The sequence below is a fragment of the Orcinus orca genome, chromosome 4 (genome assembly GCF_937001465.1).
Source record: "Orcinus orca chromosome 4, mOrcOrc1.1, whole genome shotgun sequence".
Lineage (NCBI taxonomy): Eukaryota > Metazoa > Chordata > Mammalia > Artiodactyla > Delphinidae > Orcinus > Orcinus orca.
The window spans coordinates 153,413,769-153,441,567 of NC_064562.1; the positions used below are offsets into that span (position 1 = coordinate 153,413,769).

General features: G+C 55.4%; 1 protein-coding gene across 16 annotated transcripts in view; it reads left to right on the top strand.

Annotated features, from left to right (window-relative positions):
• Positions 1–27,799, top strand: part of ZFYVE28 (zinc finger FYVE-type containing 28) — a 109,096-nt gene that overhangs the window by 38,550 nt on the left and 42,747 nt on the right. For 15 of the 16 annotated variants that reach the window (XR_007476848.1, XR_007476860.1, XR_007476859.1 and 12 more), the window contains exons 1-6: positions 6,880–7,031; positions 11,298–11,438; positions 19,637–19,774; positions 21,071–21,273; positions 22,401–22,490; positions 23,935–24,024. Coding sequence is in view for 3 of the 16 variants with exons in the window: in XM_049708819.1 (XP_049564776.1) it covers positions 6,957–7,031; positions 11,298–11,438; positions 19,637–19,774; positions 21,071–21,273; positions 22,401–22,490; positions 23,935–24,024 (737 nt within the window). In the remaining 13 variants the exon portion in view is untranslated. Of the gene's footprint in view, positions 1–6,879; positions 7,032–11,297; positions 11,439–19,636; positions 19,775–21,070; positions 21,274–22,400; positions 22,491–23,934; positions 24,025–27,799 lie in introns of those variants that run through there. The other variant, XM_004265176.3, reaches the window with a different exon arrangement.

Here is a 27,799-nt window from a genome sequence, read left to right on the forward strand (position 1 = left end):
CCCACCAACAGGGCACAAAGGTTCCCTTTTCTCCACACCCTCGCCAACTCTCGTTATCTGTGTTCTTTTTGATGATTCTGACAGGTGTGAGGTGATATCTCATTGAGGTTTTGATTTGCATTTCCCTGATGACTAGCAATGTTGAGCATCTTTTCATGTGCCTGTTGGCCATCTGCATGTCTTCTTTGGAAAAATGTCTATTCAGATCCTCTGCCCATTTTCTGAGTTGTTTGTTTTTTGATGTTGAGTCGTATGAGTCCTTTGTACACTTTGGATATTAACCCCTTATCAGATATATCGCTTGCAAATACCTTCCCTCATTCAGTAAGTAGCCTTTTCATTTTTTTAATAATTTCCTTCACTGTACAGACACATTTTAGTTTGATATAGTCCCATTTGTTTATATTTACTTTTCTTCCCCTTGCCTGAGGAGACAAATCCAAAAAAATATTACTATGACCAATGCCAAAGAGCATACTGCCTAGGTTTTCTTTTAGAAGTTTTATGGCTTCAGGTCTTACATTTAAGTCTTTAATCCATTTTGAATTTATTTCTGTAGATGGTATGAGAGAGTAGTCCAGTTTGACTCTTTTGCACGTAGCTATCCAGTTTTTCCCAACACCATTTACTGAAGAGGCTGTCTTTCCCCCACTGTATATTCTTGCCTCCCTTGTCGTAGATTTATTGCCCATATAAGTGTAGGTTCATTTCTGGGTTCTCTATTATGTTCCATTGAGCCGTGTGCCTGTTTTTGTGCCAATATCATACTTTTTTGATTACTGTAACTTTGCAGTATAGTTTGAAATCAGGGAGTGTGATACCTCCAGCTTTGTTCTTCTTCCTCAAGATTGTTTCGGTTCTTCAGGGTCTTTTGTGTTCACATACAAATTTTCGAATTATTTGTTCTAGTTCTGTGAAAAATACCATTGGTATTTTGATAGCGATTGCATTGAATCTGTAGATTGCCTTGGGTAGTATGGTCACTTTAACAGTATTAATTCTTTCAATGTATGAACACGGTATATCTTTCCATCTGTTTGTGTCATCTTCAGTTTCTTTCATCAGTGTCTTATAGATTTCTGAGTACAGGTCTTTTACCTTCTTAGTTAAATTTATTCCAAGTTATTTTATTCTTTTTGATGTGATTGTAAATGGGATTGTTTTCTTAGTTTCTCTCTCTGATAGTTCCTTGTTAGTGTATAGAAATGCAATAGGCTTCTGTATATTAATTTTGTATATGGCAGCTTTGCTGTTATATGATTGTTAAGTGGTGCAGCCACTTTGGAACACAATCAGTTCCTCGAAAAGTTTAACGCAGTTACCACATGACCAGGAATTCCACTTCCAGGTTTATGCCCAAGAGAAAACATATCCACACAAAAACCTGTTCATAGCAGCATTATTCATAATGACCAAGGTAGAAACAAATGCCCACCACCTGATGAACGGATCAACAAAATGCAGTCCGTCCACATGGTGGAATATTATTCAGCTATAAGAAGGAATGAAGTACTGACACACGCTACTGCATGGATTAACCGTGGAAACACGCTATGTGAAAGAAGGCGGACATGAAAGGTCACCTCCTGTACGATTCCGTTTACTTGAAATACCCAAACAGGCAAACCCATAGAGACGGTAGATGAGGAGCTGGGGGAGGGATGACCGGAAATGGGTGTGAGGCTTCTTCTGGGGGCGATGGAAAGGTTCTACAGTTAGATCCCGGTGACGGTGCAGACTCTGTGAATATACTAAACCCTCTGCACTGCGTACTTTAACCGGGAGGATCTTACGGGATGTAAGTCACATCTCAAGAAAACTGTTTCGAGAAGCCAGGATTACACTCTTTGGAGACAGGGTGGCTGGGCTCATCCCAACCCGTTGGAGCCGCCTGTCCACAGGTCAGCACCACCCAGGTGGCCCCAGGTGAGCTGCTGTCAGAGGGTCTGGGCCCGAGGTGGCAGCAACCACTCTGGGTTTCTAAGTCCTTGGGTCCCTCAGGGGTCTGGAACTGTGCGTCACCCGCTCCTGCTCACCAGGGGCCTCCCTCATGGTGGCTTCCAGTGACGTCCGATCTCTTAGGTCCTCCCAGCGGGACATCCCTTGGGATTCCATGTTCCTCCCCAACCAGCGTGTCCCTAGGACCCAGGAGTGGCCTCTGTCAGTCCACTTCATCCCAGGCCGGTGGGGGGATGTGCCCAGGAGTGGGGGGGGACCCTCATAGGCCCCAGGCTGGGTTGGCAAAGCAGAGATCAGGGTGACCACCTGCAGTGATCAACGTGGCCCGGAACCTGGGACCCCTGTTTGGGTCTTTTGATTGCTCCTCTGATTAAACAAATAAGTTCAGTTCACATGCGTTCTGATTAAGTCACTCAAGTCCTTTTTGAAGGAGAGGAATAATTCACAATAAGCAATTTAAATTTCCACTTCCCACGAGCGGACTTCCATCCGTCCTAGAAGCTGAGAGGATTGCGACCTCCCCTGGGCTGGTTCCTGGGCTGCTGTCCACCAGGCCGGGCCAAGCCCAGGACTTGTCCCCACAACGGGGCATGGCCAGTGGCACCCCAAAGGCCCAGGGCCCCTGGGACAGCGTCCTGTGGCTGTTAGCAGAATGTGAACAGAATTGATTGGCATCCTAACAGGTTTACTATGTAATAGTCTTAAAAATAACATGCTTTTTAAAGAATCTTAAGCCTATTGAAATTCAAAGACAAGATCTCCTGCAGTGTGAAAGCCCAACTGTCAGATACCATTTGTTCCATTTGGTGCTGCGGTGACACTCCCCCTCGAGGTCTGTTGCCACCCTGGGCTCTTTTCCTCTGCAGTTACGGAAGAGCTTCTTTCTGACCCACTGCAGCTGCTGCGGTTGAATTTCTCGCAATCAGTGTTCTTGGCGTGTCATTACACAGCACTTGATTGAGAGTTTTATCTGAGAATCCACTCTCCTTCTGAAAACCCTTCGCTAGATGCTCAGTTACCTCCAGGCATCGTGTCTACAAATACTGCGGCCAAGGCAAGTGTGGTCACCTGGGATGTTGCAGGGCCCCGAGCCCAGGTGCTCCCCTGGAAGGGGGGTGTCCAGCCCGATAGGGGATACCTCATCCTCACGGGGCCAGTCCAGCCTCCTCCCAGGGCTGGGGGCTTGATATTCCAGAGAACTTCCTCCCATGGTGGGGGTCCGTCTCCAGATGAGACTACAGCAGAATTATAAAGGGGCCCGTCGCTGTGCCCCATGGGCAGGGACCCTCTGCAGTCAGAGGGTTTTCTCCTGAGCCGTTGCTGGGCTGCTCTCCAGAGTGGCCGGCAGTGAGGAAGCTGCCCCCTCGGAGCTGGCTGTGGATTTCACTACAACTGAGACCAAGTCAGCTGGGAGGAGCACCGCTCGGTGAGACAGCAGGTGCAGGGAACTGACTTACTGGATGTCTAAACTGGTCCCAGAATCTAAAGCTTTCAGGGTACTAATTTAGCAGACCATCTGGGAAGCTGCAGAAGCCTGGGCTTGCCTCAGGGCAATCCACGGTCAGCTCTGCGTAACAAGGTTCTTATAAAACATCATTTTGGACAACACTGGTTATAGAGATAAAAGTATTTGAAACAAAAATTTAGTGAGGTTTAAAACTGTCTCAGGGCTTCCCTGGTGGCACAGTGGTTAAGAATCCGCCTGCCAATGCAGGGGACACAGGTTCCAGCCCTGGTCCGGGAAGATCCCACATGCCGCGGAGCAACTAAGCCCGTGCGCCACAACTACTGAGCCTGCGCTCTAGAGCCCATGTGCCGCAACTACTGAGCCCACGAGCCACAACTACTGAAGCCCGCGCGCCTAGAGCCCGTGCTCCGCAACAAGAGAAGCCACTGCAATGAGAAGCCTGCGCACCGCAACGAAGAGTATCCCCTGCTCGCTGCAACTAGAGAAAGCCCGCGGGCAGCAACGAACACCCAACGCAGCCAAACATAAATAAAATTAATTAATTAAAATAAAATAAGACTCTGTCTCAGAATTTAGGTGAATCTCTTAGGTGTGGATAAGATTTCAGGACTATTTTTTGCTGGAGTAACTGGACCCTAGGTGTAATTACATTTTGCATCTCCCCCGTCCCCCCAGATTTCTCTGGGATGTGGTGCCTTGTTTTTGGGTGTCCACGTTCAGCCCCAGGCTGTGTTGGGGGAGCGGCCTCGGGCAGTGTCTGAGCTCACTGTGAGGTTGGGTTACCTCCCCTCACCTGGGCTTCCTGAGTACCACTCGACTGGTGTGGTGTTTCAGTCCTTGCCTTGCTGTGCTAAGGAGGAGTTGCCCCTCCCACCAGAGAGGGACTTGCCCTCTCACAGGCACCCCTCCTCTGGAGTAGGGGGGAGCATTCCATTCTGTGTCTGGACCATGTGTGTCCACTTTTCCTCCCAGAATTCATTCCACAGCTGGCTCAGTGGAGGTTTTCTGGAGTGGAGGTGCCTCTCCAAGCCCCCTAACCCAGACTCCAGCCCAGGCCCCGAGCTGGAGGGCTTGGGGAGGGCCTCCCCTGGCCCACTGGGAACCAAGCCCATAGCCAGCGCTGCGCCATTTTTGAGCCTGAGTCTGGAGAAGTGCTTCCCACCAGCCAGGCCTGGCGCTGGCCACGTGTCCTCAGGTCGGGGCCAGGGTTCGGGGCTCTGAAGGGTCAGAGACTAGGGCTGGGCCTGCTCTGGGTGCTGGACTGTGGGCCAGGGCTGGCAGGCCGAGGGGCCAGGTCCACTTCTGCAGGTGGGCGGTTGAGCGGCCCAGACCCCCAAGTCTGCGCCGGCGCGGGCGCGCGCGCGCGCGCGCGCACACACACACACACACCCCACCCCCGCAGGTGCACACACGGCAGTGGGTGGTTCAGCGCCCACTGGCGGGCCCTGGAGAGGCGCCGGCGTCCTTACCCTCGTGCTCGCCTGCATTTCTGGGGCTGCTGGTCCTCGGCCTAACACTGCGACCTCCCCGCCTTCAGGGGCAGCGGCCCCGAGGCCCAGCCTCGCTGCGCCCTCCTGGCCGTCGCGACTTGGTCCTGCCCTGTGAGATGTGGGGGGCCCCGCGTTTGGGGCCCCAGTCTCTTCCTCCTTCCCCTCCGCACGCTCGCTCTTCCGGGCTCACCTGGACACCTGCGCCCCAGGGCCCCTCCGCGTGCCCTGCCCTCTACCGGTTTCCGGTTCTCTGCACCCCGGCCCTTGCGCCCTTGCCCACCTCCCCGCCCTTCTTTGGGCGCGCCCTTCTTTGGGCGCCCCCTTCTGCCTGACTCGAAGGACCCAGGGACCCAGGGGCCCGTGGGCAGCGGGCATGCGCGGTGGCTGCGCCTGTCCCCTCCGGGTGGAGGGGTTGCTCGCACCCTCGCTGTGGGTCACGCCTCCTCCTGGGGTTGAGGCCCCCGTGGGGCTCTGCCAGCAGGACGTCGGGGCGTGTTCAGCCGAGTTCCGGGACAGGGCGCTGGGGGTGGCAGCGATGCTCGCAGGAATGACGTGGTTCCTTAGCGTCTCATTTCTCACTTATCACGGTCAGTTGACTCCACCGCCGCGATGACCGCACCAGGTGCAGACCCCCCGGGCGCCGTGCGAGGTACCCCGTGTGCTTTAAGCCCACTTTGCAGGTGATAAACTGAGGCTGGGATAAGGTCACGGCCGGTAAGGTACTGAGCGGGACTTGAACCTGGAGCCCACCCTGGACCCGTGTCCAGCACGCATCCTCTACATTCGGTGCCCACCTGGTTCCTCTTGCCACCTGAGCCTCAGACTCTGCTCCCATGCTCTGGAGGGGCCTTGATTCCTCTAACCGAAATGGCTTGTTTTGTTATTCTTACCATAGGGGTAAAATAGTTATTGATGCAACTCGAACGTAAAGCCTTCAGCCTTTCCTGGGCAAGCACTTGGCAGTGTTTTGCGGCAAAGGGCTGCGCCCTTGAGGCAGCAGGGTTCACAGTGGCCTGGCTGGCCTCCGCACAGCTAAGGACAGGCCACCTGTGGTGCCAGGTCAGGCCGTAGGCACGTGTGGGGCCAGCTGACTGTCCGTTGGCACCTGCCCAGGGTGGGTGGGTCCCGGGGTTCGGCAGTGATCTGGTCTGCAGCCCAGGACAGGGCCAGCCTCCCGGGGGGAGGGATGCTCCCTGGGCATACAGACTCGACACATGGCGTCTGTTTAAGCTGACCCACTGTGGGCCCGTGAGCCTGGACCCTGAGCCACAGAGCCTGAGGCCTGCTGGGACCTGCTGGCTCACCCTCCGGGCCACATGGTGCCAGCCGGGATGATGGCTCTGTGCTCTCTTGTCCGCATCACACAGCAGGAGCCAGTAGGGAAACTGAGTCACGGGAAAAGGCCTTCCTCTGTCGGGGGGCCAAGTGACAGGTGAGACTGCTTACTGGGTGTGGGATACTGGGTGGATTTGTGGATCTCACTCTCTGAGCCTGAGTTTTTCCTTCTGTAAATTGTTGGATTAGGGGAGTTAGAGGACACACATTCAGCGCTGGGCGGTTATCTTTGTGATTAAACTGCACCCAAACCCTGCCCACCCATTCCTACGACCACCAGGGATGGGCCCCCCTCTAGTCTCGGTAGGAAGCAGCTGGCTGCCCCAGGGGCTCCCTGATGGGGGGTGCTGCGCAGACTGAGCGAACCACGGGCGTGGTGATGTGCCTCTGGTCGGTCCCGTACCTAGGCCTGAAGGCCACAGGGAGGGCAGGTACCCGAGTCCTGAGAGAGAGCAGGGGCCGGAGGGGCACCCAGTGGGAGCCCTGGTGGAGAAGCCTGGAGGGGGGAGGGGGCAGCTGAGTGGGGGTGGGGCGGGAGTCACCAGCCACCCGCCATCCACGGGCCAGATGGCAGGGCTGCCACCATGTGACTACAGGAGTGTGTGCCTATCTGGGGCGCCAGATCCGCTGATGGTGGCTGGCGGTGCCGCCAGGTCAGTGCTGTGTACCGACGCACTCCTGTGGACAAGGCCGACCTTGGGGATATGGGTCATGGCCAGCCGGGCGCTGCAGAACTCAGAGGGGACAGAAGTGTGGTGGAGAGTCGCAGGAGGGTCTGGGTGAGTGAGTGGAGGAAGTGAGGGGTCCCAGCCCTGGTGACCAGTGGTCAGTGGGTTTCCTTGGCAGTCCAGTGTGGCCTGGTCAGCTTCTCCCGTGCCCAGGGCCTGAGGATCAGCGGGTGGTCGGACGCACAGCACGGGGAGCAGCCAGGTTCAGGGTGTGTGTGACCTGAGGCTTTTCGCTGGTTTCTCTGCGATGCTCTTGGATTTGGGTGTGGAGTGGGGAGTCCGAGGCTTCACGGGAAAACTGGTCCAAGCGAGGCCCAGGGCCTGGGCTGGGCTCTTAGGCACCCAGCCCTCACGCCTGAGCTCCCTGCGCTCTGTCCAGCTGAAAGGCCCACCTGGGGGTCCAGCGAGATCCGCAGGGCTCTCTTCTGCTGAGTGTCAGGGTGGTGGGGGTCCCGTGGGGTAGTACGTCTCGGGAACCAGCGTTCGGAGCCCAGGTCGTGTCCTGGGACAGCTGCTGGGGGGCTGCTGGCGGGGCAGGGGGCCGGGACTCTGCGCAACCGGGGCTGCACTCCATTGCTGAGCTTGCGAGGCGGGCGTGAGGGGGCTGGTCCTTTCTGACCTGGCCGTGCTGCCTGTCCTGCCATCTGTCCCGCCCACCTGTCCCACCATCTGCCTTCTCTTCTTGTTCCCTTCCTGGAGCTTGGCTGTGACCGCGCTGCTGCCCTGCAGTGACAAGACATCCTTCTAAGGTTCTTCCGCTGCAGTGTTTACTTCCTATTTGGGAAGCGAGAGGCGTGAGAGAGATCCTGCCCTGGTCACTCTCACCTCCTCCTCTCTCCCACATGGGCTCCTGAGTATCCTTAGAGTGAGACCTGGGCTGGCTGCCAGCCCTGCCGTGTCCACTGATGTGACCTTGGCCGTTAGTCTTCTTCATCTGGGTCAACACTGGGCCACCTCACAGAGGGGTCTGGGTGGCACCCGCTGAGGCACAAGCAGTGCTCCGCACCGGGCTAGGGACACTCGCGGTTCATGCCACATTCTGCCGCAGCCCAGCTGGCCAGCCTCACAAAGGCTGGGTCCCTCCAGCATTGTCACATGCCTGGCTCAGACGGGCTCCTGAGGGCGGGGCCTGAGCTCACACCCACCTGCATCCTGTATCCCACATCTGCATTCACATCTGCATCCCGCATCCCCATCCTGCATCACAGGACAGGTGTTTGAATGAATGGATAATTTCATCAGCTTAACAAAATTAGTTCTGAATTAGTCAGCCTTTGCACTTTGGACTGACTCAGTACTGCTGTGTTTTGGGGTGTTTGAGGCTTCTTTGGGGCTGCTTGTTCACTACTCTTCTAACCTCCTAAGCTAAATGCTACCTTCATTAATTTTACTTTTGTCTTGTAACACTGGAATCTGTCATTGCTATGAATTTATTGTGAGAAAATATTGACATCGTGTGCCAAAAAAGACATTCCTACTGGGCTCTATTTTATTATAGTTTTTATTTCAACACTGGGTGAGTACTTCTTCGTATTTATATCAATTGATTTTCTTTGCTGTGGACATTTTACTTAGGGACATTTAAAAGTCTAATTTAGGGGCTTCCCTGGTGGTCCAGTGGTTAAGACTCTGCGCTCCCAGTGCAGGGGGCCCGGGTTTGATCCCTGGTCAGGGAACTGGATCCCACATGCCGCGACTAAGAGCCCGCACATCGCCACGAAGATCCTGCATGCCGCAGCTAAGACCTGGTGCTGCCAAATAAATAAATAAATATAAAATAAATAAATAAAGGCTAATTTATAATTTGATTTTAAATGTTGTTGAACGAGGCTTCCTGATTCAAACCAAAGAGAGAGAGTTCCTGTTCCGAATCTTTACCTTCCTCCAGTCGGCAGGCCTTCAAGTTGGCCTGAGGGTGACCCTGCCCTGCTGGACCGATTTAGTCCTGAGTGATGAGCCAGCTGGAGACTGCTGTGTTTGCTTCATTCTCTGCATACTTAGAAATGGAAATGTAGCACCAAAATTTTCTTTTGGATTCTGTTAATCAGCACAGATTGAGTTTTGTAAGTTGTGTTCATTCATTTCCTGGACTTCTGCCTGGAGGTTCTGTCTCCCTAGCGTCTGGGGTGTCCGGGTGAGGATGGCGGCCGCACTCGGTTAAGATTCTCCTGCTGCTCCTTGGCATCCCCGGGAGACACAGGGAACTTTGGATTCTTCTTTGGAAATGCCAGTCCTGAGGGGGCTGGAAAGCTGTCTCAGAATATCACTTAAAATTTAAAAATCAAAAAAAAAATCAAAAAAAATTTAAAAATCACACAGATCTTTTGTGTCTCAACAAAATAAAGATAATTGTTAGGTTAAAAAAATTTTTTTTATTCTCTAGCTTCTGCTGTGTGTGTGTGTGTGCTCAGCTCTCTTTTTGCTAATGGTCGACACATTCGTAGGTGTGCTCTTAAGGTCTTTGATTTACTGAAAACAAAGCAAGGTGAGCCCAAAGGGTTTGTCTCTGTGCCTCGATTCCAAGGTGGCAGATTCCACCACGCCCACCCCGTGCCCTTCGCAGGGAGAGCGGGAGGCTGTTCGTGGTCACGGAGACGTTTAGCCCACGCAAGGCTTGTGGGGGTTGGCTGGGGTCCTCCAGGACTGGGTGCTGTTGTCTTCTTCCCTGGCCTCTCCCCGGGCAGGCAGGCCCTTTCCAGTTCTCCACAAGCCCCACTGCTCCCTTTTGTCTTCTCCCCCATGTAGGTGTCTGCCAGGCCCTGAAGACACGAGATTGAACCCTGGTTGGGGGGTCAGAGGGCAAGGGTGTCTCTCCCTCCTCCCAGCTTCTGAAACTAAGAGGAGGCTCCAGGGTGGGAAGTGGGTCCAAATGGGCCTTAATGGAGGGATGTGGGTTGGGGTGGGGGGAGCTTGACTCAGGGTGGCAGGGACAGTGGGTGAGGGCACCATTCAGAGAGTCAGCCGGCTCCCCACCTCCCAGACCCTCTCCTTCCGTCTTTCCTTCCGGTCAGCACAACAGGAAAGGGGCAAAAATGTACTGCCAGCCCCTGACCCCAACCTGGTTCCTGTCTCATCACAGAGGGATCACTGGTGGCCCTCCTGGGCGTGAGTCAGCTGAGCCCATGGCGGGGGCCAGGGTCTGGACCTGCCCCATTCCTGGCCATGTCCCCAGCCCTGCATCCTTGGCAGTGGGTGCGCAGGTGCCCTTGCTGGGTGTGTGCAAGGATCGGTGAATCCCCGCCACTCTCCTGTGGAAAAGTCCTAGGGAGGTCTCCCATTGGCCCTGCCTGGGTCACATGTCCGCCTCCTGGGCCAATCACTGAAGCCCCCCTCTCCCCTGCCTGAGGTCGGCTCAGCCTACCTGAGGGGCTTACTCACCACACCAGGGGTTTGGGCCAGCATCCCGAGTGACCCAGAGTCAGGCACTGATGAATGACCAAGTCCCCTGAGCGGAGGAAAGAACCACCCTGGGACGGGCCACGTAGGGGGAGGGGGCGGAATACGGGCTCCATCGAGCAGAGAGCTGAGAGAAATTACAAAAATAAGTTACCTTATGTTCAACAAAATGTAGGGTGTAAAGACAGCCATGTGCTGATTCTTAGGTAGAAGAAGGAGGGAACCGAGGGTTGATTGGGTGTCTTTCCTTCTCTTGTGTCTTTCTCTGTCCCATCCTGAAGGGCACCTTTTATAAAAACATGTTTGAGGGCTTTGCAACCCTTCCCGTGTGCTTGTCCTAATCCTGGAGACTCAGATCCAAGGGGACAGCCCTTGGCACCTCGGCTGGAGGGAGCACAGCGCCGAGGCCTGGGGTGGGCGTGAGCGTGTGGACAGGACAGCACGTGGCCGGCGGGGCTGGAGCTGGGGACAGACCTGGGCGGTCACGTGGCCGGCAGGACGGGCGGAGGCGCACGGAGCTGGGCCTTCGCTCCAAGGGTGGGGTTACGCCTGAAGACCCAGAATCAGAAGAACGCCCCGTGCCTTTCGTGGGAGGTGAGCCTCTGAGAGAAGCGTTTCCCGCCACAAAGCCCCGCACCTCCTGGGTCGTGGAAACTGGGCTGAGCGCTGGGAGGAGGCTGGGGAGCGGGCCGCGCCCTTCCTTCAGCGGCCGCCTTCATCACTTCAGTTTAGTTTAGGACTTAAACTCCTTTCTGAGCGCTGATTCCACCGTCCCGCGCCCCGGCCCTCCCCTGCCCTCGTCTGGGGTGCTTCTCCCCGCCTCCGGGGCCTCAGGGGAGCCGGCGGGGTGACGGGCCCCGCCCACGGTGGAGACAAGGCCACGCCCCCCCGGGCGGCGCTCACCCCCCTCTCTCCCCGCAGCGGTCGGACCCGCAGCTGCTGGCGCAGTTCTACCACGCGGACGAGGAGCTGAGCCAGGTGGCGGCCGAGCTGGACAGTCTGGACGGGCGGAAGGACCCCCAGCGCTGCACGCTGCTCGTCAGCCAGTTCCGCTCCTGCCAGGTGAGCGGCGGGACGGAGGGGAAGGAGGGCGCGGGCCGGGGGAGCCGTCTCAGGGAGGGAAACCGGACCGGAGTGGGGCGGGGGGGACATCCCGGGGACAAGAGCAGGTTGGAAGGGGCGGGTTCGCGGGACACCCTCGGAGAGGAACGTGGGAGGACGAGGAGCCGGCACGGGGAAGGGGACGACGGCCCGCGGGGCCGCCGCAGAGCTGGCAGGGTGGCGACCTCCTGCTGTAGGGTTCAGCTGGTCCTGGACACCATGCTGGGAATTCCTCTCGGTTCCCTGAACCCGGGAGGCTTCACCAGCACAAGAGCACGTGGATGAAGCAAGTTTTGTCAAGTGACCGTCTGGGTCGTTCACCAAGTTCCAGAACCTGCTCGGTGTATTCAGCCCACCAGTCTGAGTCTCCACCGGGGAGGTGAGGGCTGTGCGTCCTAGATCACAGGGGTGGGTCTGGGGAAGCAAATGTCCCATCGTGTGTTTCAAGCATCAAGGGTTCTTACAGAATCCTTGAGGGGGCGGGAAGAGTACACCCCATCCCATTCCCATCTCTCAGGAGGGTCCAGGGACCAAGGGGACAGGAGGGTCTCCCGACTGGCTGGTTTGTCGATGCCCTGCTTCCCCACCGGAGGATGTCCTTCCTGTGCCCTCAGCTCGCCTACCGCTGGCAGCGAGGAGGCCTCTCTCTGCCCCCTCCCCCCACCACAGGGTGGGGCTCCCTGCAGGGGGCTGTGTTTACTCCCAAGGCCGCTTATGCCTGCTCACTGGCTATTGTAACTGCATGTTACACAGAGTGACTGAGTGGGGTGAAACTCGGCTTGTGCCTTGCAGAGCCTCGTTAGGGAAAATCAGAGGGGGGACGGCCCTGGGAGTGGATGCGTGTGAGGCCGCTCTAAAAAGGTCGAGAAACGAAGCATAAAAATCAGCCAAAGTAGTTCACGCTCACATAGCGACACAAGCATCTTTCACTTCTCACTGCTCTCTGAAGACCCCTGTGTCGGGGTCCCCAAAGCCACGCTGGGCTTCCAGCAGGAGGACACGCAGGGCTCACGTATACTCAAGGCTCTGATCCATCGCAGTGAAGGGCTGTGAAGCAGAACCACCGAAGGGAGAGGGCCTGGGGCGAGGTCCAGAGGAAACAGGCGCTAGCTTCCAGAACCCCGTCCCGTGGAGTCACGCGGGTGCGTTCCACCCCCAGCGACACGCTGTCCCCAGGGAAGCTCGTCAGAGACGCAGAACCGGGGCTCTCATTGCGGGCCCGCAGGCTCCGCAGGCCCCTCTGCCGGGCACACACCGAACTCCAGCCCCGGGGAGGGGGGAAGGGTGTCAGCACAGACACAGCAGGGGAGGCCCAGGGAGCCCCCCATCCCGACACCCCAGCTCCCGGACGCCAGCCCAGGGCCAGCCTCGCACGCAGGCCTCACAGAGGGCGGCAGCCACGCCCGCTGGGAGGACTCCTCTCCCCACAAACGCATGGCTGAAAGTTATGGCTGAGGCATCCTGGGTGCTGGCTCTGTACTCAGCTGCCCGCCCCAGGAAAACGGACTTAGAAGAGGCGCCAAAGTGAGCCTCCCTGTGTGTACCGAGACTTTATAAAGGCTTGTCACTGTCACATTTGTTTCACTGGCCAGTTACTGGGGCTCCTTGTCTTGTCAGGGGCTCGCACTACAGTGAATTTCTACAAAGCTCAGCTATTTAGGTTGGAAAGTCACTTTTATTTCTAACATCTCTCTTGAAACAGGTACTTTTTTTTTTTTTTTTTTTTTTTGGCTGTGCCGATCGGCTTGTGGGATCTCAGTTCCCCAACCAGGGATTGAATCAGGGTCATGGCAGTGAAAGCCCGGAATCCTAACCACTAGACCACCAGGGAACTCCCCGAAACAGGCATTTTGCCATTTCTAATTTTCATTGACCTTCATGATGCTGCCAGTTCATTTGTTCATTCATTCCTTCATTCCTTCATTCAACAGCGCTCACTTGCAGAGGTGCCCCTGGGCAGAGGGTGGATGATGTCATAGGAGGTGACATCCTATGTGACATAGGATGATGTCACAGGCAGGCGCAGGGGAGGTGGGCATTTGGCAGGCCTTTGCGGTCAGGGAGGGGCTTCGACAAAGGCCGAGAGCATGGGGTGATGTGTGTGATCCCAGCACGAGAACCGAGATAACATGCAGGTCTGACGGACGCGGCTGGCTGCAGCCCACTCTGCCGGGTCACTTGCTGGCCTTGATTTTAGAGCACGGTTGCCCTGGGGAGGTCACCCAACTCCAGATTTAGCTGGTCCCCCATCCCCTGAAGTTCCCAGCACCTGTGAGTCAGTTCTAGAGGATGTGGACGCCCCTGCCAAGTACCCAGAGGTCATGAACTTCTCGGCCCTGGGTAGTGGCTCAGCCCCCTGTCGGGGGCACCTCAGGCCTCCCAGGTCCCATCAGACCAGGTGGACCCTCAGCTGAGCAGGGGGCATCTGTGCAGAGCACGCCTGGCAACGCCAGCCTGGCCCGGCTCTGCTTCCCGGGGGCCCCTGCGGGTCCTCACGTTGGTCTCGGTGCCGCTCAGGTCATACCTTCTGTCTGGGGTCAGCCGGACAGGCTGGTTGGGTGTGGTGTTTTGAAACTTCTGACCCGAAATGGAGTCTTCTAGCTAAGTCTCCAGCCTGACCAGGCACGCAGCAGAGGCCCAGTGAACTGCAGCTTCTCCCGTGTGGCACTGTGGAGGGTGAGGCAGGTGCATTGCGGTTCAGCCTCGCTGGGCTGACTCTCATCCCAGTTAGAAGGAATCTAAGTAATGCGCCTTTGCGTAAACTGAACTTCCTTCAGGAAAATTGTGGGCTAGGACACACATGAGTATGCAGGTGGTTTCTGATGACGTTTGCACGGGTTTTCGTTTTCCTTCTTGCTTCAGAAAATCATAAAGGATTTAAGAAATCATGCTGATGGCGCAGTAGCATGAAATGAATTCTGGATTGTTGTTATGCACTGAAGTGTGTCCCCCGCCCCGCCCCCAATTCATGTGTTGAAGCCCTAACTCATAGCGCCTCAGGTGTGACTGCATTTGGAGATGGAGCCCTTAAAGAGCTGATTAAGGTAGAATGAGGTCACTGGGGTGGGCCCTGATCCAATCTGAGTGATGTCCTTACAAGAAGAGGCAGTTAGGACACAGACAGGCACAGAGGGACGACCACAAGAGGACACTAAATCCCTTATCAGACCATGACTTGCGAACATTTTCTCCCAGTCTGTGGAGTAGCTTGTCATTCTCCTAGCAGTTTTGCGAAGAGCCTAAGTTTCAAATTTTGATGCAGCCCAATTTACCTATTTTTTCCTTATATAGATCATCCTTTTGGTGTCATATCTAAGAAATCTTGGTCTAACCCAAGGTCATCAAATTTTCTCATTTTCTTTCAGAAAGAAAGAAAGGTTTTATATTTATTTATTTATTTGGCTGCATTGGGTCTGTTGCTGCGCGTGGGCTTTCTCTAGTTGCGGCAAGCAGTGGCTACTCTTCCTCCTGGCGCGCGGGCTTCTCACTGTGGTGGCTTCTCTTGTTGCGGAGCATGGGCTCTAGGCACATGGGCTTCAGTAGTTGTGAGGTTTTATATTTAGGTCTCTCATCCATGTTGACCTAACTTGAGTATATGGTGTGAGCTTTCAACCAACATTCATATTTTTTTTTTGCAAATGAATTTTCAATTGTTCCAGCATCATTTGTTGAAAGACCATCCTTTCTCACTGAAAAGACTGTCCTTTTTGTACTAAATTGTTCTTGCACCTATGTTGAAAATCATTTGTCCATATCTGTGTGGGTCTATTTCTGGGTCCTCTAGTCTGTTCCGCTGATCTGTCCTAAGGCCAGTATCACACTGTCATAATTATGGTAGGTTTAAAGTAAGTTGTAAAATCAGAGGGCGTCAGATCTCCAACTTTGTTCTTCTGTTTCAAAGTTGTTGTGGCTGTTCTAGGTTCTTTGCATTTCCATATAAAACTTAAAAACAGCTTGTAGATGTCTACAAAAAAGCCTGAGTTTTTGATTGGGGTCACATTTAATCTATAGATCAATTTTGGGAAGAGCATTGAGTTTTTCACCATTCAGTGTGATGTTAGCTATCGTAGGGTTTTCATAGATGCTCTTTTTCAAGCTGAGGAAGTTGCCATCTATTCATAGCTTGCTGAGAGTTTTATCAGGAATGGATGGATGTTGGATTTTTTTCAAATGCTCTGTGTCTGTTGAGGTTATCGTGTGTTTTCCTTTCCTCTTAGTTTGTTGATATGGTAAATTACATTTAGATTTTATTAACTATTTTTATTACTGTCCACCCCATCACCCACAGCAACAGCAGCAGTAGCAGCAGCTGATCCGGGAGGGACAGATGGGATCAGCCCCTGTAAGGTTCCTACTGTATGTGTGAGGTGGTCTCGAACTCTTTGAAAGTAGTCGTATGTCTTTATGTCATACGTGTTTGTCTTACATGTGTTTAGACTCACACTATATTGTCAGTGTTTTTGTTTAAACAGTCAAATGTTTTGCAAAGAAAATTAAACAATAATAAAGGCTCTTGCATTTTTCCCGTGCGGTCGCCCTTTCTGGTCTCTCTGTTCCTTCGTGTAGATCTCAATTTCCATCTGGTGTCTTTTCCCTGTTGCATGAAAGACTTTCTTTAGCATTTTTTGTAGTGCGAGTCTGCTGGTCATGAATTCTTATCTTGCCATCAATTTGGAAAGCTATTTTTGCTGGGTTTAGAATCCTAAGTTATCATTTTCCCCTCAATACTTGAAAGATGTTCTTCCACTCTTCTCACTTGCATTGTTTCCAGTGAGAACGCTAATGTCATCTTACCTTTGTTCCTTGTATGTACAATTTTTTCTCTTGCTACTTGTGAGATTTTCTCTTTTTATTAGTTTTCATCAATTTGATTATGCTGTGACTTTGTATCGCTTTCTTTGTGTTTCCTGTGCTTGGGGTTCATTGAACTTCTTGGATCTGTGAGTTTATAGTTGTCATTAAATTTGGGGAAAAAATTAGTCACTGTTCCTTCACATATTTTTTTGTTTCAGTTCTCCTCCTCTTGGGTCTTGAATTATACATATTTTGACATATTGAGGTTGTCCTAGAACTCACTGATGGTCTCTTCTATTATTATTATTGGTATTTTCTCTCTGACAAATTTGGGAAGTTTCAATTGCTATGTCTCCAAGTTTATTGTTCTTTTTTTCTGACCTGTCTAATCTGAGGTTAATCCCATCCGGTGTATTTTTGTTTTCACCTCAGATACTGTAAGTTTTGTCTCTGGATCAGTTTGAGACCTTTTTGTTTCTTCATTGATTCTACGTAACTTTCTGAACACACACAAGTCAGTTATGACAGCTACCTTCATCCCCTGTTCTATCGCCTCTGTCAGGTCTGGGTTGGTTTCGATGGGTTGCTTTTTCTTTTCATCGTGTGTCATATTTTCCTAATTATTTGCAAGCCTGGTAATTTTTTAAATAATTTTAAAAAAATTATTTATTTATTTTTGGCTGCGTTGGGTCTTTGTTGCTGCACACGGGCTTTCTCTAGTTGCAGCGAGCAGGGGCTACTCTTCGTTGCGGTGCGCAGGCTTCTCGTCGTGGTGGCTTCTCTTTGTTGCGGAGCACGGGCTCTAGGAGCACGGGCTTCAGTAGTTGCAGTGCACAGGCTTCAGTCGTTGTGGCTTGCGGGCTCTAGAGCGCAGGCTCAGTAGTTGTGGTGCATGGGCTTAGTTGCTGTGTGGCATATGGGATCTTCCCGGACCAGGGCTCGAACCCGTGTCCCCTGCATTGGCAGGCGGATTCTTAACCACGTGCCACCAGCGAAGCCCAAGCCTGGTAATTTTCTAATTGGATGCCCAACCTTGGGAATTTTACCTTGCTGAGAGCTGAATATTTTTTTCCATAAACTTTTTTGAGCTTTGTTCTGTGATACAGTTTGGTTACTTAGAAATGTTTTGATCCTTTTGCATCCTGTTTCTTTAAGGTGTTAGGCAGGATCAGAGCTGTGTTTAGTCTGAGGCTAAGAATAGTCCGCTACTGAGGCAAGACACTTTCGGTATCTACCCAACGCCCTGTGAACCGTGAACTTCTCTACTCTTCGGCCCTGTGCCCAGCTGAATGAATACTCAGGGGCCTCCCCAGAGGCTGTCTCCCTGGGCAGCTCACTCATGTCTGCTACACTGTCCTCTGGATTCTGGCTGCCTTGGTCTCCCCGGGCTCTCAGCTCTGTCTCTTCAACTAGGGAGTTTGCTGGATCCCACGTGGGTACCTTCTGTCTGTGCCACGACCTGAAAATTCCCTCCAGGCAGTGAACTGGGCAGTCATAGCTCCCACCTCATTTGTTTCTCTTCTCTCTGGGATCACTTATTGCCTGACGTCCAGTGTCTGGACAACCCCTGTCTCATTTGCTTCCATTATTGTTGTTTGAAGAGGTAAATTTCATGCATGTTGCCCCACCTTGGGTGGAATCAGACGCCCCAGTAAACGTCGTTGAGGGACACTGTGTGTTCAGCACTGCTCTATCACTGGGGACCCATCAGTGCAGGGAAAAAGCCCTCACCCTCAGGCAGCTGCCATCCTGGGGCTGGGCAGGGTGGGATCACTGCCACTAAAAGGCCACACAACTTTGGGTAAGCCCTGCCGCCTTGCTGGGCTAAGATTCCTGGCTCTCAATACCAGCTGACGTTTTCTGAGCCCTTGCTGTTATTTTTGCCACTGTTTGTTCATTACTTCGTTGAATCGTGAGAAAGAGACCTGCCCACCCAGAAAACCTTTTAAACAGAGCTGACAGTAGGACCACTTGATGTTGGTTGGATTTATTTTTATGTTTTGTGCGATTTCCTTATGGTGCAGAATTTCCTTCAGAGTTTAGTGCATCAGTTGTTTGCATTAGAAAGTCATGCTTCCCGCTCACATCTACTGCCTAAGAAAAATGAAACTCAAGCCTCAGAGGGTGGAGAGGAGGACTGTTGAGATACGAAACTGCTGAGGGTGAGGGTGTGCTGTCTTTTTTTGGAAAGCAGCTTGGTGGAATGTAATTAGGGCCTATAAATGCACGTCACACTCTTTGACTTTGTAATGGTGCTTCTAGGGATGAGTGGATTCTGAGGGACTAACCCAGAATTCAGTGTCAGGCACCGCCGTGGTGATTGCCTTACGGTAAATTAGAAACGACATAAATGTCCAGCAGAAGAGGAAGCAGGGAGTTCAAAGGATGGTCCGTGTGCTGGAATCTTACGTGGCTCCCCGTCACAAGCTGGATTTGTGGAAAGTGACAATAACACGTCCCAACAGTAAATGACAGCAGCAGAGTACAAAATTACGTCCACAGATGATCCCAACCATGCTGCTGATGGGAAGCAGCCCACGGGGACAAGAACCGGAAGGAAGCGTGCCACCTGCAGTCACTGTCCCAAGGACAGTCCCTGCCCCTCCACTTTCCCGTGTTTCCAGTTTCTCTGGGATGAATGGGTATTAATCTTACCTTTAACAAATTAAAGAAACAAACTAAACTTTCAACATTCTTACAATTCTACTGAATGGATGGTAGACGTTTAAAGAACAGGACAATTTTGAGAAAAGAATGCGATGTAATTTAAGATGCAGTAAAACAGGTTTGAGAAGACCAGTCTTACACGTGGTCTCCTAGTGATGTCTGTCCCGACAGCAGGTCTTGCCTGTGTCGCGATCATGCCCAGGGTGACACAGGCTTATATGTTAATCAAAGCAGCACAGCAAGTGGGCAGTGAAAATCCACTTTTTGTGTGTCTGTCCACCTAGCAATTCCATTCCTCCAGCTCTCTCCTAAGAAATTTGTGTACAGGAGTTCAGAGAGATGCTCGGGGCCGTCATCGTGGCTGAGGCTGCAGGGAGCCCAGGTGCGCGGGTCCGCAGGGAAAGGTACAGCCGTCACAAAGGGCGATGCACCATGAACTTGGTGACTGACGTGGGACGCGCCCTCAGCCCTCGTGGCGGGTGCTCTAGACACCTGGACGTGGGGAAGGGTGTGCTCTTCACTCTGGATACTTCTGGAAAGTTTGAGCTCCTTGTAGCAGTTGCAGAGCAGGCCCACGTGTGCTACCACATCACCTCGTCACCCTAACCTGCACTGGGCTTGCTTCTCCGACTTTCCAAGCAGTCCTGTCAGCCGCCAGCTGGAGCTGCGTCTTAGCGCACTTACTGTTTCTGTTTCAGGACAACGTGTTAAACATCATTAACCAGATCATGGATGTGTGCATCCCCCAGGACCGCGCCCCACGGGATTTCTGTGTCAAGTTCCCCGAGGAAATCCGGCACGACAACCTGGCCGGCCAGCTCTGGTTTGGCGCCGAGGTAGTGGGTGGCCGCCGGGGTCCGGGGTCACGGTGCTGGGTATTGTCCAGCTGTTTCTCTACAATGCTCACCTGTGTACATCTACAGGTGCAGGGCCCGGCTTCTCCTCCTCCAAGGGTTACAGATGGTGCTGAGCCTGTAGGGTGGCGGGGAGCCGAGAACATGCTCCCTGGAAACTATACACAAGCAAATATAGACACGAGGCCTCACATGTGATTTCTATGAGGTTCTCAGGCCCCCAGGCACGTAGGGCCTAAAAGCGGTTCTTATTACAATAATGCTGGTATTCGGAACAGCACTGCCCGTCCTGCACCCGCAGGACTGTTTCTTCTTGTGGGGCGGGGCGGCTGCGCCCTGGCCCACACTCCAGCCGCCACTCACAGAGCCCCTCCGATCTTGGTCTTCACCTCCCGAGGAGGAGCCTGAGGCACGGGAGGGAGGTGTCCGCCCGGGGAGGCAGGACCAGCCTCACACCAGGCAGTGGTGACCCGTGGGACACCCAGACGACCCCTTGGCCTTGCTCTCGGGACCCTAGGGGCGTGCACTGCCCCGTCCTCCCCGCCTCAGCTCTGCAGGACTCCTGGAATGCCCCCCTCCCCCATGCTGCCGGGCCCTCATGCCCACCGGCTCCCCCCTTTCAGCCCATTCCACCCGGCTCCTCTGAGCCGCACCTGGTTGGGCGTCCCTGCTGGGGCCCTGGGTAGGCCGTCTCTCCCCCCAGCCTCAGTGCTCAGCTCTGCAAAGCGGGTCCCAGGGGCAGGGGCAGTTGTGCAAGCCATGAGGTGATGCAGGGTGCCTTTAGGGACACGAGGCGTCTGCTTCCTAGAACGCCTGGACTTCCTGGGGAGTCGCGGTCAGTCCCGGTGCGGTGGACCTGGAGTACGGCCGGAACCTGGCGTCTGTGGACCGGGTGGGGAGGGGACAGAAGTCACATGGCCCGGAGGCCCCTGCATGGAGCCCCCAAACCCGAGGGCACTTATTCTCACCGCCATGATGGCTCTGCATCTAAGAGAAACCAGGAGGGAGCAGGCGCCCCAGAGCGGAGGGGGGAGGGGGGCAGGAATATGAGGGAGGGGCTCCCGGAAGGGAGGCCTGGGAGGCGTCTCCGGGATGAGGCGCCCCAGCCCCGCCGTTGCTCTGCCCTGCGGTCCCACCTCTGGCTGTACAGTCTTCTTGGGCCCCGTGGGGGGGGGGGGGCTTGCTCAGCGCCCGCTGTTGTGGGTTCCGGAAGCCCGCACGCTCCGGGCGCCGAGGACACGCGGGTGGGGCCTCCCTGACGCCCTCTGCCGCCCGCAGTGCCTGGCCGCTGGCTCCATCATCATGAACCGCGAGCTGGAGAGCATGGCCATGCGGCCGCTGGCCAAGGAGCTGACCCGCAGCCTGGAGGACGTGCGCGGCGCCCTCCGCGACCAGGCGCTGCGGGACCTCAACACCTACACGGAGAAGATGCGGGAGGCGCTGAGGCACTTCGACGTGTTGTTCGCAGAGTTTGAGCTGAGGTGACCGAGGAACCCTAACCCTTTGCCCTGTGGGGAGGGCTGGGGGCGGGCAGCTCCGCCGGCTCTGCGTCTGCAGCAGGAAAACTCCGCGGAGGGAGGCGCGGGCTGGTTCCGGGCTGTCGCGGGGGTCGGGGGCACGGCGTACGGGGAGGGGCGGAGGCGGGCAGAGGCGACCTAGGGACGCAAGGGACGCCGGGTCCCGCCCAGCACCTCTGCCGCTGGTGGTCCTGCGGGTGAAGGTCACGGTCAGCACAACGCCCCGCCCCCAGCACGTCTCTGTGCCCAGACGTGGGACGCGGCAGGAGCCAGGAGGAAGTGGAGGTCGCTCGGGGGCCTACTGGGGCCCCCAGCTCCGTGGGGTGAGGGCGGCGCCTCTCCAGCTCAGCGGGTCTGCCCTTCGCACCCCCACTAGCTCCCTGGGGCGTTCCCGCCCACTCGCGGCAAAGGACATGGCGTGGTCCCTGGGGCCCTCACAGGACGGGCTGTGGAGGACCCGGGACTGCGGGGAGGGGCCTGCGCGGTGTCCACAGACACGGAGACGCTGGAGGTAGATGAGAAGCAGGACCCCAGAGCCCGTCCACGGTGGCCCGGTTAATGAAAACTGTCCGTCCTGTGCCGTGTGGGCCCCAGAAGGAAGTCAGGCATTCCAGCCAGTTCTCTAGGGAGTGGGCGCCACAAATGAGCTTAATAGCTTCGGCCGGCTCTGTCTGCTCCACATCTTTGCAACTGAGCTTTCGTAACAAGAAAAAATAGTTAGTGACAGAAAAATGTTCTCACCTGGGGAGTGGGTGGAGCCCCCTGGCCCTGCCCTGCGTGGGGGCCCAGGGGTTGTCCGCCCGCCCTGCACAGGGTCATTCACTACCTCGAGGCTGGGGACCGTCGGGGCAGTGGGCAGTGGTGGTTCCGGGGTGGGCAGGGCTGTGGGACCCAAGGAGGTGCTACTTGAAGCCTGACCCTGGGAGGAGCTTTGGCTCAAAATATAAACGGTGATGCTGGGGGTGTGTGTTTATGAAGCTGCTGAGATGCAGCTGGGCTCCAGCTGGAGGGACCTCATTTGGTTGTCAGTTAAGATAACCTTGGTTCCGGGAGGTACCAGATGGCCCTCACTCCCTTCTCTCTGTTTGCAGCTACGTGTCGGCCATGGTGCCCGTGAAGTCCCCGCGGGAGTACTACGTGCAGCAGGAGGTCATCGTGCTGTTCTGTGAGACGGTGGAGAGGTGAGGCCACCCGGGAATGGTGGAGCTCTTGCTGCCCGGGGCCTGGGTGAGGGCTGCACCGGGACAGGGGCACCATGTGCATGTGCCACGGGGCCTCCACACACACGACTGTTCCTCAGCCCCAGTGTCCCCTTTCTCTGGGCCCAGACCCTAGAGGAGGAGCTGACGTGGTTGAGAAGGGCTCCATGCTCACCTCCTCACCTCCCTCACCACCTCACCTCCCTCACCTCCTCACCTCCTCACCTCCCTCACCTCCTCACCTCCCTCACCTCCCTCACCTCCTCACCTCCCTCACCTCCCTCACCTCCTCAACTCCTCACCTCCCTCACCTCCTCACCTCCCTCACCTCCCTCACCTCCTCAACTCCTCACCTCCCTCACCTCCTCACCTCCCTCCCCTCCCTCCCCTCCCTCACCTCATCACTTCCTCACCTTCTCCCCTCCTTTCTCCTTCCTCTGCCTCAGCTCCTCACCTCCCTAACCTCCCTCGCCTCCTCACCTCCCTCACCTCCCTCACCTCCCTCACCTCGTCACTTCCTCATCTTCTCCCCTCCTTTCTCCTCCCTCCGCCTCACCTCATCACCTGTATACCTCCTCACCTCCACTCCTCTTCTCCCCACCTCCCCACCTCCCCATCTCCTCACCTCTTCGTCTCCTCATCTTGGTTCCGGGAGTCACCCGGTGGCCCTCATTCCCCACCTCCTGCTTTCCTTTCGTCCACTCTTCTTCCCTACAGGCCGGGATGGAACCTTTGCTGAGCTGGGTTTTGGAGGTGAATCATCACTATTCTCATCATGGCTTGTATGGGGCGTGTGGGGTCAGGTTTGAAGTCAGATTTTCTGAATAGACTTTGGGACTAAGATTTAACCCAGAATGTTCCTTATATGTGACTTGCGCTTTAGTAGTAGGTAAGTTTTGAATATCACATCGTCAGTTTGTTAATTTTAAAGACGAATTATTCACTGTTATACGCTGAGAGATATTTCAAGTCACTCAAGAATAAGATGACACAAATACCCTTTATTTAGAACAGGACGATGCCAACAGCGCTTGCTGACGCACGTAGAGAAAGCGTTTCGTATACCTGCAAGAGAGAAGGAATCCAGGAGAGCGATTCGGGTTTCTTGGCAGTGTGAAATGGTTCAGAGCAGTGTTTCTACTCCTCATTTATCCTTTCGCTTTGGGTGCCTGACAGCATAGCTGTCCTCACTAGCTCCCCTTGGCGAGCACCTCGCACTCACCCCTGCTTCCTCCGTCAGCGGTGGGGTCGGGAAGTGGGAAGATGGGGCAGGCCACGCGTCAGCCCCCTGCGCCGGACCTTGCAGAGCGGGACTCGTCCAGCAGCTGGCCGCCAAGCCCCGACGTGGGTGAGGGTTGCGCGGCTGCCTTGCCCTCCCCCGTCTGGCCGTGGGTCGCCCCTGCTCACTGTCTCCCTCCCCTGCCAGGGCCCTGGACTTCGGGTACCTGACCCAGGACATGATTGATGACTACGAGCCAGCCCTCATGTTCACCATCCCCAGGTTGGCCATCGTGTGGTGAGTGTCCCCCTGCCTGGGACCGTCGTTTCTCAGAAACCTGGCAGGATCGTCGGGGCCGTGGTGCCAGGCCCCTCTGGGTGGTGGTAGGTGGTACTCGTACCCCGAAGGGGGCTGCTCAGCCCCAGAGCAGCTGCCAGGTGGTCCTGTCCTTGTCCCAGCAGACGAGGAACCAGGTGTTCCGAGTGCCTCCCGCTCAGCCAGCCTAGATGGTGCAGGACGGCTGAGCAGGACAGCCACGTGCACTCCCAGCCCTGGGAAGAGGCCCCCACGCTCAGGCACAGGGGCCCCATCAGGGGCTGTGGGAGCGGCTTTGAAGGGACGAGAGGCGAGGTGCCCCTGATCCCCGCCGGAGGATGTGGTGGGCGTGTTTGGAGGATTCATGGGCTGGCAGGGAGGTGGAGCCTGTTGGGTGAGGGGCAGGTGGGCGGCAGCTGGCCTTGCGATGGGGGGGGAGCACGGCTGCTGAGAGCAGGGGAGCGCTGGGTTAGGCCTCTGGGGTCTGTGGCCTCAAAGGTGTCATGGCAGCACGTGGGGTCGGTCGTCAAGCACGCTTGACGGGAAGTACTCGGTCGTGTGCTGAGCGTTGCGGAGCCTCTCAGAGCCAAGGTCAGAGCCCAGCTGTCCTGGGCTTGGTCCACGCTGCTCAGCGGCACCCGGACTCCCAGACACAGACCACCTTCCCTCCCGCCAGGTGAGGGAGACACCCACCTCCAGACACAGACCACCTTCCCTCCCGCCAGGTGAGGGAGCGTGGGGCGGGTGGGCACGGGCGCCCGGGGGGCAGCTGGGGTGCAGCTAGGCAGGGAGCCGGTTGTAGGTGTGGATGTCAGTGGACTGGCCTGGGGAGCGTGCAGGGGACACAGAGGCACAGGCCCTGGGGAGAACTCACTGCGGGTGAGCACCTCCTACGGCCGGTCCGTGGGGCGGTGGCAGCGCTGCAGGATGGGCCAGCCTCTGGGACAGAGAGGCGTCCCTGGACCGCAGGGAGCTGGACAAGTCGTGTGCCGCGTGCGGGAGGGGTGGGGAGCAGGCCGGGCAGACGACCCTGGGCCGGGCCAGAAGCGGCTTCCACTGCCCGGGACTGTGGAGGTGTCGTGGCGGGGAGCCTGACGTGCCGTGAAGCGCAGAGCGGACTTGGCCAGGAGGGCCTGAGGAGGCGGGCAGGCGGGGTGGGGCTGCCAGTGCCCAGCACTCGGGGAAGCCTGAGCGGCCGCCTCCGGTGTGCAGGGTCAGCTCCCCACACTTGAGTCTTGCCTTGGGCTTGCGGACCGGCCTGGCCCCCACCTCGCCCTTCCTGGCCTCACTGTGCTCCAGAGCTGCCTTCCCTCTGGGAGGTCTCTGCAGTGGTCTTGGGAGGAACCAGAACCTTTCCAGAACCTCCCGTCAGTTTCCACTGTCTTAGAGGGAACCTGTTCTAAATCTCGGGGGAGGGCCAGAGACTCTTAGACAGCACGCCCGTTTTAAGATAAAAGCAAGGACGTTGAACAGAAACACGTTTCTGGGTTTCTGTGCTCGAGTCCGTGGTGTGTGTTCAGCTCCTTGCGGCTCCCCGGTGCCGGCGGCCCAAGGCTAGGGTGTGCAGGGTGGTGCTGTCCAGCCTTGCCATGCTCACCGAGCTGGCCTTCCAAGGCCACTTCTCCCTGAGGGGGTCACTGGGCCCTCTCTGCTGACCTCAGGCCACCTTCTGACACCTGAACTTGTCTGGGTCCTTGCCTCGGGAGTGCCCTGGGCAGGGCCTTTTTCCTGTCAGGCACCTCCTGGAGGCCTCGCATGGGGTCCTCTCCAGCTTAGGCTGGAGGGAGGCCTGGAAGCGGAGCCGCGGGACCTCTGAGGTCATGAGGGGAGGCTCTGAGTCGCAGCGAGGAGAGGCTGGGTCTGAAGTTGAAGTGGAGGCGGGACAGGAGCCCAGAGTCTGGGGGCTTCACGGCAGCCACTGAGAAGCCCTCAGGCCCCCTAGAGCCCCCAGCCCCCCATCAGAAGCAGGTCTCCCACCTCACAGCCAGGCTGTGGGTCTGAGGATCTGAGGAGCGCCAGGCTTAACCAGAAGGGGTGGGGAGAACTGGCTTGTAAGCAGCTGGTCCTGGAGCCAGCCGCCCCCTTAGGGACACTCACAGGGTTCCTGTGGGACCCACAGTGCACCCACCCGGCTCCCTCTCTCAATTCCTCGCTGTCCACAGAGGCCACTGCTGCCCAGCTTGGGGCCCAGGACTCACTCCTTCCTGGATTCACCTGTGAGCATGTATTAAGCACCTACTGCATGCCGGCCCTGTGCTTGTCCCCAGAGGTATGGGGATGACCGTGAGGGAGGCGCACACGTACACAAGGCAAGCAGTTGCCGTGGAGCATTCTGGATGCTGGGGTGCGGTTGGGGGTTTGGTGCAGGGACCCTCTGGGGTGGATCTCTTCTCCCGGGCCAGCGAAGGTTCCCGTCCAGTCCCCTGGCCCACCTGCTTCTTGGCAGCCGAGGGCTCAGGCCTTCCTGTGGCTCCAGCCCGTGGGAGCAAAGGCGAGTGTGGACAGTGCCCCCTGCCCGGCCCTCCACATCGCAGGGTCCCCTCCAACCTTCTCTCCCCGCCTCACCTGCCGCCCTCTCCCTTCCTTGGTGCTCACCACTTCCTGCACAGGGTGTTCCCATGTTTCCTCCCAGGAGATTACTTTTAAGCCATGTTATTGAGATGAAATTCACATACCTTATCACTCACCCATTTGAAGTGTACGATTCAGTGGTTTTTAGTCAATTTGCAGAGTCGTGCAACCGTCACCACTAATTTCAGGGCATCGTCGTCACTGAAAAGATACCCCTTACCCCTCAGCCATCACCTCCACCCCTGTAATCCCACCTCTCTCTAGATGTGCCTGTTCGGGATATTTGGGTGACTTGTGCCTCCCCCATGGGCCTGTAAGTGTCACGGGGCAGGGGTGCTCACCTGCGCTCACTCACGTGTCCTTAGTGCCCCGCAGGTGGTAGCACAGTGAATTTTCGCAGAATTTTGTTGTGCTGATCTGACAGGGCACAAATATGAATTTGTAAAGTTTTTCACTGAAGTTTTAATCATAAAAATTTGACGGGGGGGGGTGGTATAGACCTGGAATTAAGGGATTGATTAAAAATGATACTCTAGCTATTTAAACAACATTAAGGATGAATCCCAAACGTCAGGGAAGAACTCCTAGTGTATCAAGTACAAACATCATCACCAGTGCGTCTCTACTAAATTTCTGAACACGGTAGGTATAAGTTTTGTAACAGAAATCAAAGCAATAAATGTTACATTTTATTGTGATAAAATATGCATGACGTAAAACTGGCCATTTTAACCCTTTCTGAACGTGCACAACGGCATTAAGTACATTCACCTCGTGCAACCGCCTGTGTGTGTGTGTGTGTGAGCACGTGCACGCGCGCATGTGTGCTGGTCACGTTTCTCTGGAGAACTCTGACCAACACACGGGTGAATCTTTCTCTTTTCTTCTTTTTCTTATATTTAATTTAATTTTTATTGGAGTGTGGCTGGTTTACAATGCTGTGTTAGTTTCAGGTGCACAGCAAAGTGAATCGGTTACACATACACATACATCCACTCTTTTCTAGGTTCTTTTCCCATATGGGTCATTGCGGAGTATTGAGTAGAGTTCCCTGTGCCCTACAGTAGGTCCTTAGGAGTTATCTATTTTATATATAGTAGTGTGTATATGAGGAGGTGAATCTTTGTCTTCTGAGATTTGGTGGTGGAATCTTAGATTTGACACCAAAAGCATGAGCAACAAATTT